At 35.3% G+C, this 18396-nt stretch overlaps 1 protein-coding gene across 4 annotated transcripts in view; it reads left to right on the forward strand.

The window, feature by feature from the left end:
• Positions 1-18396, forward strand: part of RSRC1 (arginine and serine rich coiled-coil 1) — a 428398-nt gene that overhangs the window by 401594 nt on the left and 8408 nt on the right. For all 4 annotated transcript variants that reach the window (XM_057545926.1, XM_007164842.3, XM_057545927.1 and 1 more), the window contains one exon: positions 13695-13801. In XM_057545926.1, coding sequence (XP_057401909.1) covers positions 13695-13801 — 107 coding nt within the window. The remainder of the gene's footprint in view (positions 1-13694; positions 13802-18396) is intronic.

The following is an 18396-nucleotide window of genomic DNA, read 5'->3' on the forward strand; positions in this document are numbered from 1 at the left end:
TCCTAAGGGGGAAGCAAGTTTAGAATGCTTAAGAAGGCCAGTGTGTGGCTAGGACACGCGTTAGAGATTTGGTTGAAGAGTTTAGCAGGATCGAGATTACGTAGGATTTTGTCAGTAAGAGTATGGAGTTTGAATTTTATTCTAAAAGAGACAGGAGCTAATGGAAAGGGATAGTTTAAATTTAGGGGGTAAGAGAGAAAAATCAAGGTCTGGAGTTTGGTAATGATGTTAGGACCTAAAAATTTGAAGGTCATAAGCGTATAGATGGTATTTAGAGCTATGGGTCACCTAGAGAGAGAAAAAAAGAGAAGAAAAAGGGGCCCAGTCTGAGCACTGGGGCACCCTAACATTTAGAGGGGCCTGTATAGGAAAATGAGGAATTGTGACCAGTGGGGAGAAAGAAAACCTGGAGTGTAAGGTGTCATGGAAGCCAAATAAAAAAGTTTCAAGAATAAGAGAGTTGTCACCTTTGTTGAGTAATGGGTCAGAAAAGAAATAGAAATAGAATTCTGCTCCTATAAAGGTCATCACTTAGTAGTTTCCAGGACAGAGAAAAGCTAGCTTTTAAGTTTCTTGAGAGCAATAAATAAGTATCCACCATTTTCCAAAGAGAGAGAGGGAGTCGTCTTCAAGGAGCATCCCTCCCCAATAAAGGAATGCCACATTCTTTAGCAATAGTAGCCTGTCTGTGTTCAGCTCATCATTCAACAAATACCTACTAGAGTCTTTGTGAATGCTTAGTATGACCCCAACACTTTTCTTGTTAGACTTTCAAACATCATTCACGCTCTTTGGCACATTGCTACTTTATAGCAAAATTTCAGGATGGTTGATAACCTTTTGGACCAGATCCGATTCTCTTAGAGCTTACAGCTTTGCAGTATCTCTGACTGGACAGTCACAGAGAAATAAATATGTTCTCCCTCGCAGTCAGCATATGGAGGAACAAGTAAACTTGTTTTGTTTACAAGGAACCTTCCGTCAGTCATCACTTCTGAACAAAGACTTTTTGCAGTGAGTAATTATCATTTAAGGTAGTAACTGGCTTTACGAATGTGTCTACTAAACAAGATTTTTAGAAAGACAGCAGGGAGAAATTGAAATTTATCTTTTAAATCCATTTTCTGCCTATTTTGGTAAAATGGCTTTCTGACGTGTTGGACAGTAATTGCTTCCGGGTACTTGTTTTACTGTCTGGCTAATCACTGTCTCATTGCTTCTGGATTATTGACCTCCTATATCCATCTGGCTGCCAGGATCAAGCCCTGAGTCAGCCTGTAAAAACTCTTCTTGAAATGTTTTAAATTAATTGTGGATTTGCAGTGGTTTCATTTTCAAAGGTTTATTTTTAGTGCTAATACTATGATATCCATTTTGTGATTATTAAGTGAATTCAAGCAGGCCTGGAAGTGTTTATGTGTATATGTATTTGTGTGTATATATAAAATTTATATTTATATTTTTATTTATTTATTTTTAACATCTTTGTTGGAGTATAATTGCTTTATAATGGTGTGTTAGTTTCTGCTTTGTAACAAAGTGAATCAGCTATACATATACATACATCCCCATATCTCCTCCCTCTTGCATCTCCCTCCCACCCTCCCTACCCTACCCGCTAGGTGGTCACAAAGCACCGAGCTGATCTCCCTGTGCTATGTGGCTGCTTCCCACTAGCTATCTGTTTTACATTTAGTAGTGTATATATGTCCATGCCACTCTTTCACTTCGTCCCAGCTTACCCTTCCCCCTCCCCGTGTCCTCAAGTCCATTCTGTACGTCTGCATCTTTATTCCTGTCCTGCCCCTAGGTTCTTCAGAACAATTTTTTCTTTTTTTTTTTAGATTCTATATATATGTGTTAGCATAGGTATTTGTTTTTCTCTTTCTGACTTAACTTCATTCTGTATGACAGACTCTAGGTCCATCCACCTCACTACAAATAACTCAATTTCGTTTCTTTTTATGGCTGAGTAATATTCCATTGTATATATGTGCTACATCTTCTTTATCCATTCATCTGACAACGGACACTTAGATTGCTTCCATGTCCTGGCTATTGTAAATAGAGCTTCAGTGAACATTGTGGTACATGACTCTTTTTGAATTATGGTTTTCTCAGGATACATGACTCTTTTTGAATTATGCCCAATAGTGGGATTGCTGGGTCGTATGGTAGTTCTATTTTTAGTTTTTTAAGGAACCTCCATACTGTTCTCCACAGTGGCTGTATCAATTTACATTCCCACCAACAGTGCAAGAGGGTTCCCTTTTCTCCACACCTTCTCCAGCATTTATTGTTTGTAGATTTTTTGATGATGGCCATTCTGACCGGTGTGAGGTGGTACCTCATTGTAGTTTTGATTTGCATTTCTCTAATGATTAGTGATGTTGAGCATCCTTTCATGTGTTTGTTGGCAATCTGTATATCTTCTTCAGATAAATGTCTATTTAGGTCTTCTGCACATTTTTGGACTGGGTTATTTGTTTTTTTGATATTGAGCTGTATGTGCTGCTTGTATATTTTGGAGATTAATCCTTTGTCAGTTGCTTTGTTTGCAAATATTTTCTCCCATTCCTCCCAGTAAGTTTTATTTCATTAATCTTTATGCACACATATGCACCCTTTCTCTAGCTAGTGGGTGACCAGAACGTAACAACTTGCAAACAAAGGCAAAAGCATTACTGGGGTTACACAAAGAAGAGAGTTGCAGATTTTTTTTTTTAATCTCCTCAGCACCTAGGAGTGAGCATAACCAATGCTTTTGGGGGACTATAAGGAGGGTACATCTTTCCACTTTCTCTCCGATGGAGGACTGAGTGGATACGCTCTCTGGCTTCAGTATTCATTTATGGAAAATTTGTCTTATTTTACTGTCATCCTCTAATAAACTGATGCATTCACTTTGCAAAATATAAGACTATGGAGTTATTATATGCACTTATAAACACACTTTTGGGTAAATGGTTCTTCTGATCTTCCATTACTCTTCATTTTCGTCTCATTAATTTTCAGGTTTCAACACAAGTTTTTTAAAATAAGGATTTAAACATAAAACAATAACCCTAGATAAAGAACTAAGGGATTTTGATATTTCATAGTTATTCTTTCTGTTTTTAGTAGTTTTTTGACCCTTACAAGTGTGTATAATAGTCACTATTAATATTCTTATTTTCTCTAATTTGTTATAAAAATGTAACTTTACTACAATGATGCAGTACTTTTTAATCATGAGAAACTGTAAGAATATCTTTATATTAAACCCAAAATACAGTATGAATATGAGATCTTATTTTTATATTAACATCTATATTTTGTAATGTATGTGGTATGTGTGTGTATTTATTTACTTTAGGTACATTTTGCTACATTTATATGTTCACACAGATTTTATGTAGAGACAGTAAAAAAACCAACAGGCATACCGTTTGGGTGTTCATGGATGTTCGTTACATACATATACACACACACACACACACACACACACATATATATGTTATTGGGGATGCAAAGATATAAAAGATAGAAGAACCTAGTAATTGCCTTTAAGATCAGAGTACAAAGCATTAGTTTGGATTTTACAAGGCCAGCCAGCAACAAAAGAGCAGTAATTTATGAGCTCAGCGTAAAAGAATAGCATAATTGCATTAAAAATTAATGCTAATGAACACTAAAATGGGGAAGGTGGTTATGATGAAAGTTTGTATTCATCTTCTCTGGTTTGAATGATGGCTAGTGGCTTGATTAATGGCTTAATTTCTATCAATTAGCGGGGAAAAATCTCCTGTGAGACAAGGGTAAATTGAGCATTGAATTACATATCTTGCTTTTGTGTGCTAAGAAAAAAGAGCTGCGTGTCTCTGATATTAGCCACAGTGACAAATGTGGCGTGCCCTGCGATGTCTGCATTAGCTCTCCTGACAGGCGAGTTGTGTGTGGTTATGGGGTGTTTGGAGATGGCTGGCAGACAGCATTCACTTCAAGTTCCTTAGAAACATACAACTCTTCCATATACAGAATTTTAATTAAAGAGTCAATAAGAATTCTGGAATTAAAATGGATAACAAATAGCAACTTCAGAGTCTGTATTCTCTGTTAATCCGGTATACTTCAAATTATATTCCTTTCTTCTATTCTATTAAAATAAGAAAACTTCCAGTATCTTTGGCTTTGTTGGAATTATTACTTACCACTATTGAAAGTGGATTTGACTACCCATGTTTTATTACATTTGAGAGAAGCATAAGGCAATAGTCTATGTAGTTCGTCTGCATAGTGGTTGTTTGTTTAGCCAAATTCTCAGAAACCATTCTAGTTTTTTGTAGCAACAATTGATGCACAATAAATAAAGAACAGCTCTAAAGTAGTAATTTACCATTCAGGTTGTCTTCAGGCTTAAATGAAAGAATGATAGGTTTTCTAAAAACTTTTTTTATTCATTAATAAAGGTTTTCAGAATGTAACATATATAATTCTTTAAAAATTTATTCGAATATGAAAGATTCCGAAAATATACATCTGTAATCTAGTTCAAGATAACGCCAGAAAACCAAGACAATATATATGGCATCTCCTCCACAAATAAAGCTACATTGTATTTTACCGAATGTATAAGCATTAAAATGCAGAATAAGAACAATACCAAGAACATTTATTATTCTAGTAAATGGGTAAGAAGGAAGAAAAAAATATGTTTCTTGGCAGGAGTGGGTAAAGAATTTATTTGACTAGGAAATAATGACTGGATCACAATTCAGAGATTGGATCCCACTTCTACCACCAGCTAGCCCAGTGACCTTGGCCAAGTTACTTAGCCTCAGTTTCTCATCTGTACAATGAAAATAGTAATAGTACTATCTCTTATGGTTATGATAGTTAAAAGAAGTGATCCATGTGAAGTGCTTAGCACTCAGTGCCATAAATGTAAGATTCTGTTACTGCCGTGATTACTGCTTCTGCTTCCATGACAGCTCATCTGGCCTTTTAAACAACCATTTAAAAGAAAAATCAGCCGCCATGATCTTCCTCACTAGAAAGGCATCCCAGATATTGATGATCAAATATACGTTTGTTTTAAAACGTGATTTCTACCACATGACTGCCATTTTAGGGAGTGTGTGGTAGTAGACATCCATTAGGATTCTATATGGCCAGAAATTGAGGTTTATATACCAACTTTTTAGCCAACTTCCGTGGCTTAGTACAACTACTAAATCAGCCCTCTAGTCCTATTACTGGTAATAGCTCTCAGTTACTAAGTGTTTTTCATGCTTCCTCAGCCCTGTGCTGAGCACAGGTGTCATCTCCCAGATTTTCATGACTTGTTCCTTCACATGATTCTTCTTTCTGCTGAAATCACCATATCAGGGAGTTCTTTCTTTCCTGGTTACCCCATCTGAGATAGCCCCCCTTTCTCCTTTGTAGCCCTCTACCCTGCTCTGTTTTCCTTGATATTATATTGTTTATTTACATGTTTATTATTTGCTTCTTCCATTGAAACATAAGCTCCATGAGAGAAGAAAGAAACTCTTGTCTCTAAACCCTGGTATGCAGAACAATGCCTGAGTGTGCTCAAATATTTGGAAGTAGGAAAGGTGAGAGAAAGGGAAGGAAGAAAGGAGGGAGGCAACCTCTCAACCATCCTACGATGTTTCACCTATTATCCCCATGCCACAGAGGAGAAAACTGAGACCACCACCACGTACTTGCCCAAGGTCACAAAGCTAGTAAGTAGAAGAGACAGTGTTCAATCCAGGTAGTCTGAACCCAGAGCTGTTAAAACTAACCACTTAGAGACATTTAATTTCTTAAAGTTACAAAACCTTTTATAATTTGACATTTCTCCCCCATGATGTTTTTTTTTTTAATGGTTATTTTAATGCCCCTTAATTTTTAAGTTTTCAACAAATGTTTATTGACTGCTTACTAAATAATAGAGCACACTATACTAACTCCTGGAGTTGACACAGAAAGGTATGTCCCCTCTAGCTGGGGAAATGAAGCTTTTGCTCATGAAGAGATTAGTATCAGTGGGAGGTAACGTATGCTGAGAGCCTCATTTGGGAAGAGGCCTCTCATTATAGAAGAGGCCCCTTTTCTCAGAGGTGGCAAGGGAAGTGACAGGGAGGATTTAGAAAAGGTAAGAGCATTCTAGGTGAGAGGAACTAAATGAGGTGGAATTTGTGTGGATTTTCAGTATGGATTTTGTTTTTCATAAAACCTAGTCTGATGCTCAGTTCACTTGCACTTATTAAAATGTTTATCAGAAATTCTTCACTGGTTCAGTCACATTAAATTTATTCTTATTACTTAATTTGACATGGAAAGCAGTTTGTTATGAGTCTGTCTTGGACCCCATCCAAGGGGGGGTTGTTATTAGAGACACTCCAGGAGCCTCACTGACATAAATAACTTGGTACTGTATCATAAGCTTCCAGAAGGCTGATAGACAAGCCACATTCTACTTAAGAACTTTTCTCATCTTTCACGTTATTTGTGGATATCGGTTCTGGAAATTGGTACCCAGGGATATGAGATTTATGAACAACCTTAAAATGTTATGGTTGGATGGATTTCTAATATATGTTTTATATGTTTTAATGAAAGAAACTTATTTGAAATACACTGTTTTGAACTGTTTTGAAGGGAAAGCAGTGGCTATGTTTCATTAAAATTTGTGTTCATGAGGAGTTGCTTTAACTTTAGAATTCCAAGTGAGCTTTATGGTATGTTTTATTTGTCTACAGATTTTATTGAACAGCCATCTCCATTTACTTATTTACTGAATAGCCAGTTTGTTATTGTTTGCTTTTTTTCTTTCGTTCTTGCAAACCACTTGAAAATGCTTTATATTTCAAAGACTTTGTTTTCAGTGTCTATATTGTACCATAAAAGGGAATTTTGCAGGTATTTCCATTCTTGACTAAAATTTGAATCCATTTAAACTGAAAATAAGATCTCTTGTATTATTCATGTATTTGTAGCAGTAGTATTAGTATATAAATTTTTTTTCCCCTTGGGAGAGAAAAGTAGCATAAGTAACTCAATAACTATGAAGCCAACCAACCCAAACTCTTTGTAATATAAAATGCATTTTAACTTTGGGGAAATTCATAAATTATTAATATTCAAAAGTAGTCATTTGGAGATGAGATTTTAATGTGTAAGGTACCTTTCATGAAACTCTTGTTGTCACTTAGCCCATTACATTTTGGGTAATAGTGCCATCTGCTGTTCTCTGCCTAGCATTGCTGCCAGTTTAGAGAGGTTGGCTTGTTTGTAATCTGCAAATGGTGTACATATTTAAATTTTGCCTGTTCAAATAAAAGGTTCATATTGGACCTTGTCATCTTTATCTACTAATCTTAAATTTGTGTACCTTTTGATAACACAGAAAATTCTGTAAATGTGTCATGTGAAATTGTCAAATATAACTCAAAGTAGCAGGTGAACCTAATTTTTATAATATAACATCAACAGTAACTAATAAAATATTTGATTTTAATTTTTCATCACAAAAAGAACAAAATAATTGTCCATGCAGTGAGTTATTGACTTTTTAGTCTGTAGTGACTTAGCTTTCTGACTCCATTATTTTCTCTTTTATTATGAAATATGAAATGTTCTGCAGACATCTTGCAAGCAACCTATGGAAGTCATTTTGTTTACCAATAATGTGTTTATCAAAAAGCATCAAGTGCAAGTAGATATGTTTACTTCATGGTTACCATGTTAATGTTTAGAAACATCCTGTAATTTATTTATTTATTTATTTATTTATTTATTTATTTATTTATTTATTTATTTATTTATGCTGCGCATGGGCTTTCCCTAGTTGCGGTGAGCGGGGGCCACTCTTCGTTGTGGTGCATGGGCTTCTCATTGTGGTGGCTTCCCCTGTTGCGGAGCACGGGCTCCAGGTGCGCGGGCTTCAGTAGTTATGGCTCTCGGGCTCTAGAGCACAGGCTCAGTAGTTGTGGTGCACGGGCTTAGTTGCTCCACGGCACGTGGGATCCTCCTGGACCAGGTCTCGAACCCGTATCCCCTGCACTAGCAGGCAGATTCCTAACCACTGCACCACCAGGGAAGCCTTAGAAATATCCTGTAATTTTTATTCTCCGTAACTTTGTCACTTGTTTTCATTTTTACCTCATGGCTGGTGAATACAGGATACTTTGTATGTTAGGCATTCATGCCAAGCATATAAACAATAACTAGGGGACTTCCCTGTTGGCGCAGTGGTTAAGACTCTGCGCTCCCAATGCAGGGGGCCTGGTTCGATCCCTGGTCAGGGAACTAGATCCCACATGCATGCCACAACTGAGAGTTCACATACCACAACTGAGGAGCCCACATGCCGCAACTAAGGAGCCAGCAAGCCCCAACTAAGAAGCCCGCCTGCCACAACTAAGACCGGACTCAACCAAATAAATAAATAAATGTTTTTTAAAAATAAAAAAATAAACAATAACTAGTTTTAATTCACATTCTTCCCAGTCTTAAAATTGGTACAGAATTTTTAAATGACAAATTGGCATGTTAAACTTAAGAGCCTGAATGTAAAACAGTTTACTATAGGGACTTCCCTGGTGGTCCAGTGGTGGTTAAGACTCTGTGCTCCCAGTGCAGAGGGCCTGAGTTCGATCCCTGGTCAGGGAACTAGATCCCGCATGCCGCAACTAAGAGCCTGCGTGCCACAGCTAAAAGATCCCTCATGCCACAATGAAGATCCTGTATGCGGCAATGAAGATCCCGCGTGCCACAACGAAGACCGGACGCAGCCAAACAAACAAACAAACAAATAAATAAATAAATATTTTAAAAAATAAAACAATTTACTATATATTATTGATGTGTTTTATTCTGCTTCCCAAAATGACAGGGTTATACTTAAGACATACATTTGTAGACATTGATCTTAGAATTTTGAGTATGAAGCAGTTTAAAACATTTTTTATGCCTGTTTTCAGACAGCATGGAGCTGACCTATTTATAAGGCTAAAAATGAAATCTCCCATGCATCTTTCAAATTTTAATTTATAATCTATAAACAATAAATGCTGGAGAGGGTGTGGAGAAAAGGGAACCCTCTTGCACTGTTGGTGGGAATGTAAATTGATACAGCCACTATGGAGAAACAGTATGGAGGTTCCTTAAAAAACTAAAAATAGAACTACTATATGATCCAGCAATCCCACTACTGGGCATATACCCTGAGAAAACCATAATTCAAAAAGAGACATGTACCACAGTGTTCATTGCAGCACTATTTACAGTAGCCAGGACATGGAAGCAACCTAAGTGTCCACTGACAAATGAATGGATAAAGATGTGGCACATATATTCAATGGAATATTACTCAGCCATGAAAAGAAATGAAATTGAGTTATTTGTAGTGAGGTGGATGGACCTAGAGTCTGTCATACAGAGTGAAGTTAAGTCAGAAAGAGAAAAATACCGTATGCTAACATATATATATGGAATCTCAAAAAAAAATGGTTCTCATGAACCTAGGGGCAGGACAGGAATAAAGACGCAGACATAGAGAATGGACTTGAGGACACGGGGAGGGGGAAGGGTAAGCTGGGATGAACTGAAAGAGTAGCATTGACATATATACACTACCAAATGTAAAATAGATAGCTAGTGGGAAGCAGCCGCATAGCACAGGGAGATCAGCTCGGTGCTTTGTGATGACCTAGAGGGGTGGGATAGGGAGGGTGGGAGGGAGACGCAAGAGGGAGGGGATATGGGGATATATGTATACATATAGCTGATTCACTTTGTTATACAGCAGAAACTAACACAGCATGTAAAGCAATTATACTCCAATAAAGATGTTAAAGAAATTTAATTTATATATCACTCTCTTACTCTTTAATTTAAATATCACATTCTTTCATTTAAATATCACCAGTAAAATGGTTCCCACATTGAAAGGTAAAAGCTATGTTGGTTTATTTTCATATTGTAAGTCAAGCAGACAGGCTTTCCCCTATCTACCCTGTCACTTTGTTAGTCCTGAAGTGATCTTTAAAGAAACACAAAGATAATGTTCTGTTTTTCCTCTAATCTTTCTCCTTCCTTCCTTTACAGTTTCTCCAGTGCTATTTTGTTAAATATACTGGCCCTTTGGCCAGCTTCTATGATAACACTTTTATTTGTATTAGGAGCTGGTTGTATGCCCATATTTAAAGCTACAAACACTGCAAGCTTTAGACATCAAGTACTGTTTGTGAGCTCACCTCTGACATTTAATACTAATGATGTGCTTTGTAAATCCACATGAGGGAATATGTTAGAGAAAAAATCCGAGGGGTCAAACAGTTGATACATATGAGACATCATCCTGAAGTCAGAAATATTGTTTTTGGTTGGGAACTAATGATTGTGAAATAATTGTGAAACTAACACCTACACAAACAAATGTGTTTTCATGTTGACCAATTAAAGTTGAATCACTTGGAATGGTATCCATTATAATTTTTCTCTGCTATATTAATGCCATTATATATGTAACTAGTGAAAATATTATCCTCTGGTACGGGATGTGTTAATAAGTTAGCTGGGCAAAGAGTCTTCTCTCATTTCACATGCTCAGTTAGTACATTGCATAATTAAAAGGAGCTTTTATTCTAAAGCATGTGGAACTATTTGCTCTTCCATGACACTCTGACAGTGTTTGCTTTTTATATAGGAAAATATATTCTTCCAAAGATGGGAGTGTTGGCTGTGACGGCTGTTACTTCCAAACATTCCATGCAGGATTTCTCACCTGAGAAAAGACTGGTTACAGCTGTCAGGGACACATCTCAGAAGCACTGTCCTTCTCTTAAATAAACTGGAACTTGCATAAGACTATATGCTTATAATTTGTGATTGGCCAAAAATTGAAACAGAGATTTTTCATAAAATGTTAATTTTTATTGAATGTGTTAGACCAGATTTCATACTCTCTATATCATTTAACCTTTTCAACTTAGTATGTAAAAATTACTTTGATGCAAATAACTCTACCTTGTTAAACCAGTTATTACAGTTTTTAAAAAAATAAATTCAGTTATTATTCATACAGGCTAAAACCCCAGCATTTTTAGGTGCCTTAGCTGAGTATTCAGTGGCTCCTAATTCAGGTGTGTATTCGTTTCAGCTTAGACCAAGAGTTTAAGCAGTAAGGTTGTGAACCATAATGTTGCGTTTTTCCTGCCCAGCTAGCATGTGAAAAAAAAATACAAAAGTATGAAATGACATATGCCTGTGGCTATTTATTAAAGCACTAATTGTAAAAACAAAGGACTGGAAACAACTCAAATGACCATCAGCAGGGCATTGGTAGGAAAAAACTATCATAAAACCATAAAATAGGTTACTGTATATCTGTAACATAGAATGAGGAAGTCTCTATACTGGAAAACATAGTGTTAAAAGTGAGAGAAGTAATATACATAGGAATGTATAGTATGCTAATTTTGTGTAAGAAAGAAGAGAATATGTATACTTATATTTTCAGAAATAAGCAATGGAAGGATAAAAATCAAAACCTAATAAAAAATGGTTACCTATGGATTGGGGGAATGGGATAGGAAAGGAAACATAGACTTCTCTGAATGATGTTTTAATTTTGACTTTGAAAGCAGGTAAGTGTTTTATGCAATTAAAAAACAAATATTAATTATGAAAACAATAGAGCAAGACAAGATTTAAAAAAAAAAAACTGAAACAAATGAACCTAACTATATATCAAATTGGTAGCATAATCACATGGAGAATTATTTCAAGTGACTTTAGAGTATAGTGTTTTGACAATTCATCAGTTGAATAAATCCTAAGATCAAAAAGAACCATAAAGAAATTTTAAACTTTATTAATTCATCTTGTTAATAGTAATATTTGTCTCATTATTTTGAAACTAATATATATTCAACTCATATATTAGGAAAAACAGCTAAGTACTTTTGATCATATCATTAAGGCCTAATATTCTTAGAATAAGAGAAGAGATATACAAATATAACTCACATTCGATTTTCTTTTCTAAAAGTATGTATTTCCTACCCCACCCACTGAAAAAGCTGAGAAGCGGTGACAATCCAGTAACAACAAACACCCCTACTGCTCAGGTTACTGTCTTTAAGTATCATTCCCCACTAAAAGGAATCCAAGCCCTTTGGAGAAATGGCTGATTTCAAGTCTGAGACAGGAACTGTACAGGATGAACCTGGGACATCTTATCACACTTTAACAAAAGAGATCATATCAAAAGAATGCAGGGACCAACATGAAGAGGCTCCCACTACCCAAAGGTAGAATCAAAATATGAAAATGACTACGACGGACTGAAGTACATTACATATATAAATATTCATGAGCTCATAATGGTCATCTTTGGACCAAAATTGATAAAATAAGGGAAAGAACTAAATATTTATTCTGCCTTTTCCTGTACAGACTATATTTCACAGTTACAAAGTAGTCGATGAAGGAAGTTCTTCAAATCACAGCTAATAAATGCAGGACAAATAATAGAATTAGAAAAAAAAATGACCATTTTGCAATGTCTAATAAAATAATGGAGCTAAGCAACAAACATTGTCTGCTAAAACCATTAAATGAAAGGTTGGTGGAGAGCTAGGGTCAGGCTGACATCACCTTGGACACACTGATCAATCTTAACATCATTAGAAGTGGGAGAAGCACATCCTGATATGATGTAATAGGAATTACACAGCACCACCTGTGATGTATTCTTTACCAAAAGAAATTGAACCTGAATCTTATCCCTGTCTAGATCTAACTGCTGGTTTACACAAAATATGAAGGATAGAAGAACATGTTAAATGACACCATGAGAATAAAATCAGCAAAATCCAGAATGTAGAAAATTGTAAAGGCTAAATGATCCATTTTCTTCAATAAATAAATGACAATGAAAGGAAGGGATGGTGGACCGTAAGTGATTAAAAGGAATTTAAGATACTTGTTGACTAAGTGTAATGTGTGGACCTTGTTTGGATCCTGTTTCAGACAAACCGACTGTAAAAAAAAAAAACACTTGGACAATCAGTGAAAATTAAACATGGATTATATAAGATGATATTAAGGAATTATTACTGATAATGTTGGGCTTAAAGATGGTATTGTAGTTATGTTGCTAGTTTGTTTTGTTTTTTTAAGCCCTTATCTGAGATGCCTAAAAAAATATTTAGGGGTAACATGGCATTATGTCTGGGATTTACTTTTAAATACTCCAGGTCCATCCCCCAAAATTGAAGTGGGCATGGATAGATTAAATAAGAATAACAGAACATTAATGATTATAGAAGCTGAGTGATGGGTGCAGATGGATTCATTGTGCTCTTATTCCTTTTTCCTTTTATGTATTTCCATAGTAAAATTGGGAAAAAAATGTAAAGTCCTCCTTCCAGATTAGCACAGATTAGCTTGGATCATTTTAGCAGTACCTTCTCAGCAATGTTTTAGGTTTTAGGTGAGAGTCTTAGTGGATAGGAATGTTATCTTTGTGGGTCTCCAGCGGGGGCAAAAAGTTTCTATTTTAACTTAACCATAATGTCTTTTTTTTTCCATCCAGTTAAATTTCATAAGTCATAAAATTACTTCATAGAACATTGCTTAGGTATAGTGTTGATAACAAGCTGACACACCAAAATACACTGACATAATACCCTCTTTTTTAGACCAAGCCACCCTGGTAGAACAAGTAAAAAGAGTCAAAGAAATTGAAGCCATTGAAAGTGATTCTTTTGTTCAGCAAACATTCAGATCAAGTAAAGAAGTCAAAAAGGTAAGTTTTCATCCAGGCATTATGAATAAGCCTTTAGATTCCAACTAAAGGGATGCTTTATTAATGGATTTTACTTAAATGTAAGTGCTTCTTCTTCTAATAGATGAAGTAGGGCGAGAGTGTATCAGCATGTTATTGAGAGAGAGAATGAATCAGTGAGAATCAGTTCAAGTTTAACTTGTTAAAAAAAACCGTGAAAATGTATCTGATGCCATTTTTATTTTAAAATTCACCAAGAAGGCAAAGTATAAGATGTCAACATGATGGTTCTATAACAATAATACACATTTCATGAACATACACAGTTTTCTTTTCAAATGTATACATCTACTTTTTGAATTGACATTGCTAGAGAAAAGTTACAAAAGAACATTAACAATAAAATTATTACCCAAATAGTAACATATATTTACACTCTTTGCCCATATGGGTATCACTTATTCAACTCTAATGAAAGGAGCTTTGATTGGCATTTTATTTCTGTTGAATATTTCATGTATTCTTTCAGTCATTATCAGGGCTGCTTTTTGGAATTTGTGTTCCTTTAGTTGGAAAAAGCTATCTACTGTGAAATACATGTATTCTTCAATATCATACATATAATGAAGACATGGTATAGTTATCACTTATTCAAAAATACTCTATATCTGTAGATATATTAATGACTGTATAGTATTCTACTGATGAATGTATCATAATTGATTTATTTTTTTTCTCTGATAGATATTTTAGTAGTTGTAAGTTTGGAGGTATTGCATACATGTTTGTGAATATCCATTATTATCACCTTAAGATAAAATTTTCAAAATGGAGTTGTTAAAGGTTAATATTGTTTATTTTCATACCTGTTCCCAAAGGCATTCTCCCAAAATATTGTATCAATTCAAATTCCACCTCGAAATGCAGGGAGATGTCTGTCTCTCACACCCTGGTTAACACCAAGTCTTATCAGACTTTTCCATGTTTACTGACCTGATAGGTAAAAATTGACCTTTTGTTGTTCCATTAGCATTTCTTTTGTTATTAGTGAGATGGACATCTTTTTAATTACTATATGTATTTTAAAATAATTCATTATGGGGACATGAATTGAGCATGTGCAGGATGCCAGGATGCACTAGACAGCCTTGGTTAATCCATGGTCCTTGCCCTGTTATTTTGCTGATTTCATTTGAACATTTTGTAGTTTGCCACCACAACTCCTGAAAAAAAGGAGCTGTGAAATGGGCATTCACAAATATAGTTGCCCATTTTATTAAATATCTTACTCGTACGTATTAAGAAGTCCTAAAAGAATTGTAATTTGTTTTGAAGTTTACTTGTGTAGTATTTGTTTTCTGGAGTTCACCTTGACTTCCCAGTTCTCACTGCACACACTTCAGATGACCTAGCATTTTCTTTCTGTGGAAATATTTATTCCTCTATGTTAATACACTAGGTTTTCTTCTAAACAACTTTTTCCCATTTGGTATTAATTATTAATATAGTAAATTTATTTTTAATTCCATTCCTCTCCTCCAAAATACTAGCAGTTCTTCCAGTAACTAGTAAAATTGGCAGTGAGCAAGGAAGTTGATCTAAAGCCTGCTTAATATAGTGGAAAGAGCATGGGCTTTGGACTCAAGGAGATCTGAGTTTGAATCTTAACTTCCACACTTCCTACCATGATTTATGATCTCGAGAAAACCTCTCAACCTCTTTCCAAGCCTCAGTTTCCAAATTCATAAAATAGAGCTAATAATTCCTACTTTTTAGAGTAACCGAGGATTAAATATAATGATTATCAAGTATCTAACATGGTTCTTGATCCATTAAATGTTTATTTTTAAATTATATACTCTAGCATCTAAATTATTTGATATCTAAGTACATTCTATAAACTAAGTATGGTGCTTGAAAACTTCTACTACTATAGGGATTCACACTGTCTGAAGTATAAACCTTACCCCATTTACATTTCTCTAATATGCCCCTTACTTTCCCTGAGTCTCCATGCTCACCAGTAAGACAGACCCCTTGCTGAGAAACACAGAAATTCTTTAGATATCTGGTTGCACTTTAAAAGATTTTTTAAATGTAATGATATCTATATATTTGAATTCCAAGATTAGTCATTTTTTTACCTTGTTTATATTCTCTAGAAAAGTTTTAAAATATTATTTCCTATAGTTATTAATCTTAAGATAACTGATTAAATCCAAGAGAAAAACTCCTCTTCCCATATCTATAACAAAACCCTATATATAGTTAAATGGGCTTCCCTTGGGAGCAGTTTAAAGGAATTTCACCTACATCTCTCATCAAAGGGACCACCATTATTAATTATTTTAATAATTAGTTTTTGCTTGCTTTAGTTTTTAGTGCTGAGTTGGAATTTACTCAGCTTCAGTGTAGCTTTTCTTGTACTCCGAATTCAGATGCTACCATTAAGGATTGAGAGGTCTAGGATGGAACAGGAGGCTCTTCATTTTGTAAGCAACCTTCATAAATCTGTGTGAGGGAAACCCACCTTCTGTTTCAACTATCTTTCAGAAAGAGGTTCCCCTTAACAGTAATTCATAGAAAGAAATAAAATCAATCAAAATCAATCTGGAAGGCCTAGAACTGGCCAGTTCTTGGTTGGATAAGTATGACAGAGAAGCAGAAGCAGCCTAGAAATGTTAATCCAGCACTGTGAATTGAGCCCCTCAGAAATATATTTAGTTAAAATATTTTACCAACATTTTTGTTTCTTTCCTCTAAAATTCAAGCCAAATTGCAATAAATCTTGCATTTAGCAATTAGGAAGCAGTGGTCAAAAGCATGAGATGTAGACTCAGATCTGGAACCACATTTTGATTCTGCCATTTACTGGTTATATGTCCTTAAACTACATAATAATCTTATTAAACCTTGGCTCTCGTCCCTTAAAATGGGAATAATACCCGTAGCAGAGGCTTTTATAAGGATGAGCAAGATACTTTACGTAAAACCGTTAACCAAGTGCCTGGCGTATGGTAAATACTCAAGAAATGAAAGCTGTCACTACTCCTCCTCTTCCTGCTGCTGCTACTGAGGGCTGTATTTGTCTGTGGCTTCCTTCAGAGGGATTGTAGATACAAGGATTCCTGTTTTGGTTGGGCCGGAGACTGTTTTATGTAATTTTTTTATGGTCTATAGATCCTAAAATTCTCCTTATTTGAGGCTTGGTGACCAAGCAAATTAAAAATTACTTTACACAGTAACTTTCTGGTTTCATGTATAGACATAAGCTTTGGACCAATTTGTTTCAACACAGCCATTTGGAAATGTTAAAGCAGTAGGCAAATGATATAAAACAATGTTGTATCATAGCCCCACTTTTTTATATATTTAAATAATGTAAAATAACTAAAATAATGATGGCTACCATTAATACTAGACATTTAACATTTATAATTTAACTAATATCCTAATAACCCTTAATTATAGCTGAGGTTCAGCAAATTTCATAACCCATGGTCAAACTGCTAGTAAATGATAGAAAGCAGCAGCCAAACCAAATTTGTCCAACTCCAGAACCCATGTTTTTCCTACTAATCAAATGTCTCTCATAATTGTGAACTCAATGCATATTCCCTGTTGAAATATAAAGAATATGCTAAAAAGCCACAGAAGATGGCATTTACCTTGGTGAATGTACAGTAGTATAAAATATTAGCCATCCAACACTGGACTTATATTAGTCATCACACTTCAAAACGATCAGAAGAGCAGTGATGGACCAACAAAGAATAAATTCACCCTGGACTGTAATATAAAACAGAGGGCCAATTTATTAGTTTAGAAAGTGAAATCCCTTTCCAGTTTCTAAAATGTCTGTGTCTACAGTATAAGGTAAGGATTCAGGATGCCCAAGAAGATGAATTATTTATCAGGAGATGGCTTAGCAAAGGAGGTAAATTATATAGAGGACCATTTCATCGAGGTCATGGGCAGATGTGATGGGCTATTGCTGATGCATAGCAAAGACTAACTCTCTTGAGGACTAAATTATGAACCAAGTTTCAGCATCCTTCTCTCCTGGACAGTGCTACATGCATTGGTATAAATTTATAATATCTCTGAAAAAGGCTTTTCTGTAACTAGTGACCCCTTCTGTTGGTAGAGTCTTTAGCTGTGCTAATTCCACTAATTTAGCTAGGGAGCTATTACCAGAAAAGTGGCTATTACCAATGACATGCTAGACAGTGTGTCTCCTGCAACACATATTGATATAACTAGTTTAACTCTGTGCAATCATATTTTTCTGGTGTGAGTAGAAAGATGATCTGATAGTTCCTGCTGTATCATCAACTTAAGGAACCAGGATGCAGCTTGTTTTCAGACTGCTCTCCCAAATAAGCTTATTACCAATTATTCAATCCTAAAATTGTTGTATTTGGCAGATATCCGCCTGTGTTCAAAAAGAGGGTAAATAACTCTAAGCAGCGTGGTCATTTGTTCTTTTATACTTTTAAGTACGTGTTAAAACAAGTTTTTCCAAACTGAACCACCAGGTGGCAGTGCTACTCAAAGCCAGATGTTTGATAGTGGCCATGCTGAGGGTTTTTTATTTTTTATTTTTATTTTTTTTT

This window comes from Balaenoptera acutorostrata, chromosome 4 (genome assembly GCF_949987535.1).
Source record: "Balaenoptera acutorostrata chromosome 4, mBalAcu1.1, whole genome shotgun sequence".
Classification (NCBI taxonomy): domain Eukaryota; kingdom Metazoa; phylum Chordata; class Mammalia; order Artiodactyla; family Balaenopteridae; genus Balaenoptera; species Balaenoptera acutorostrata.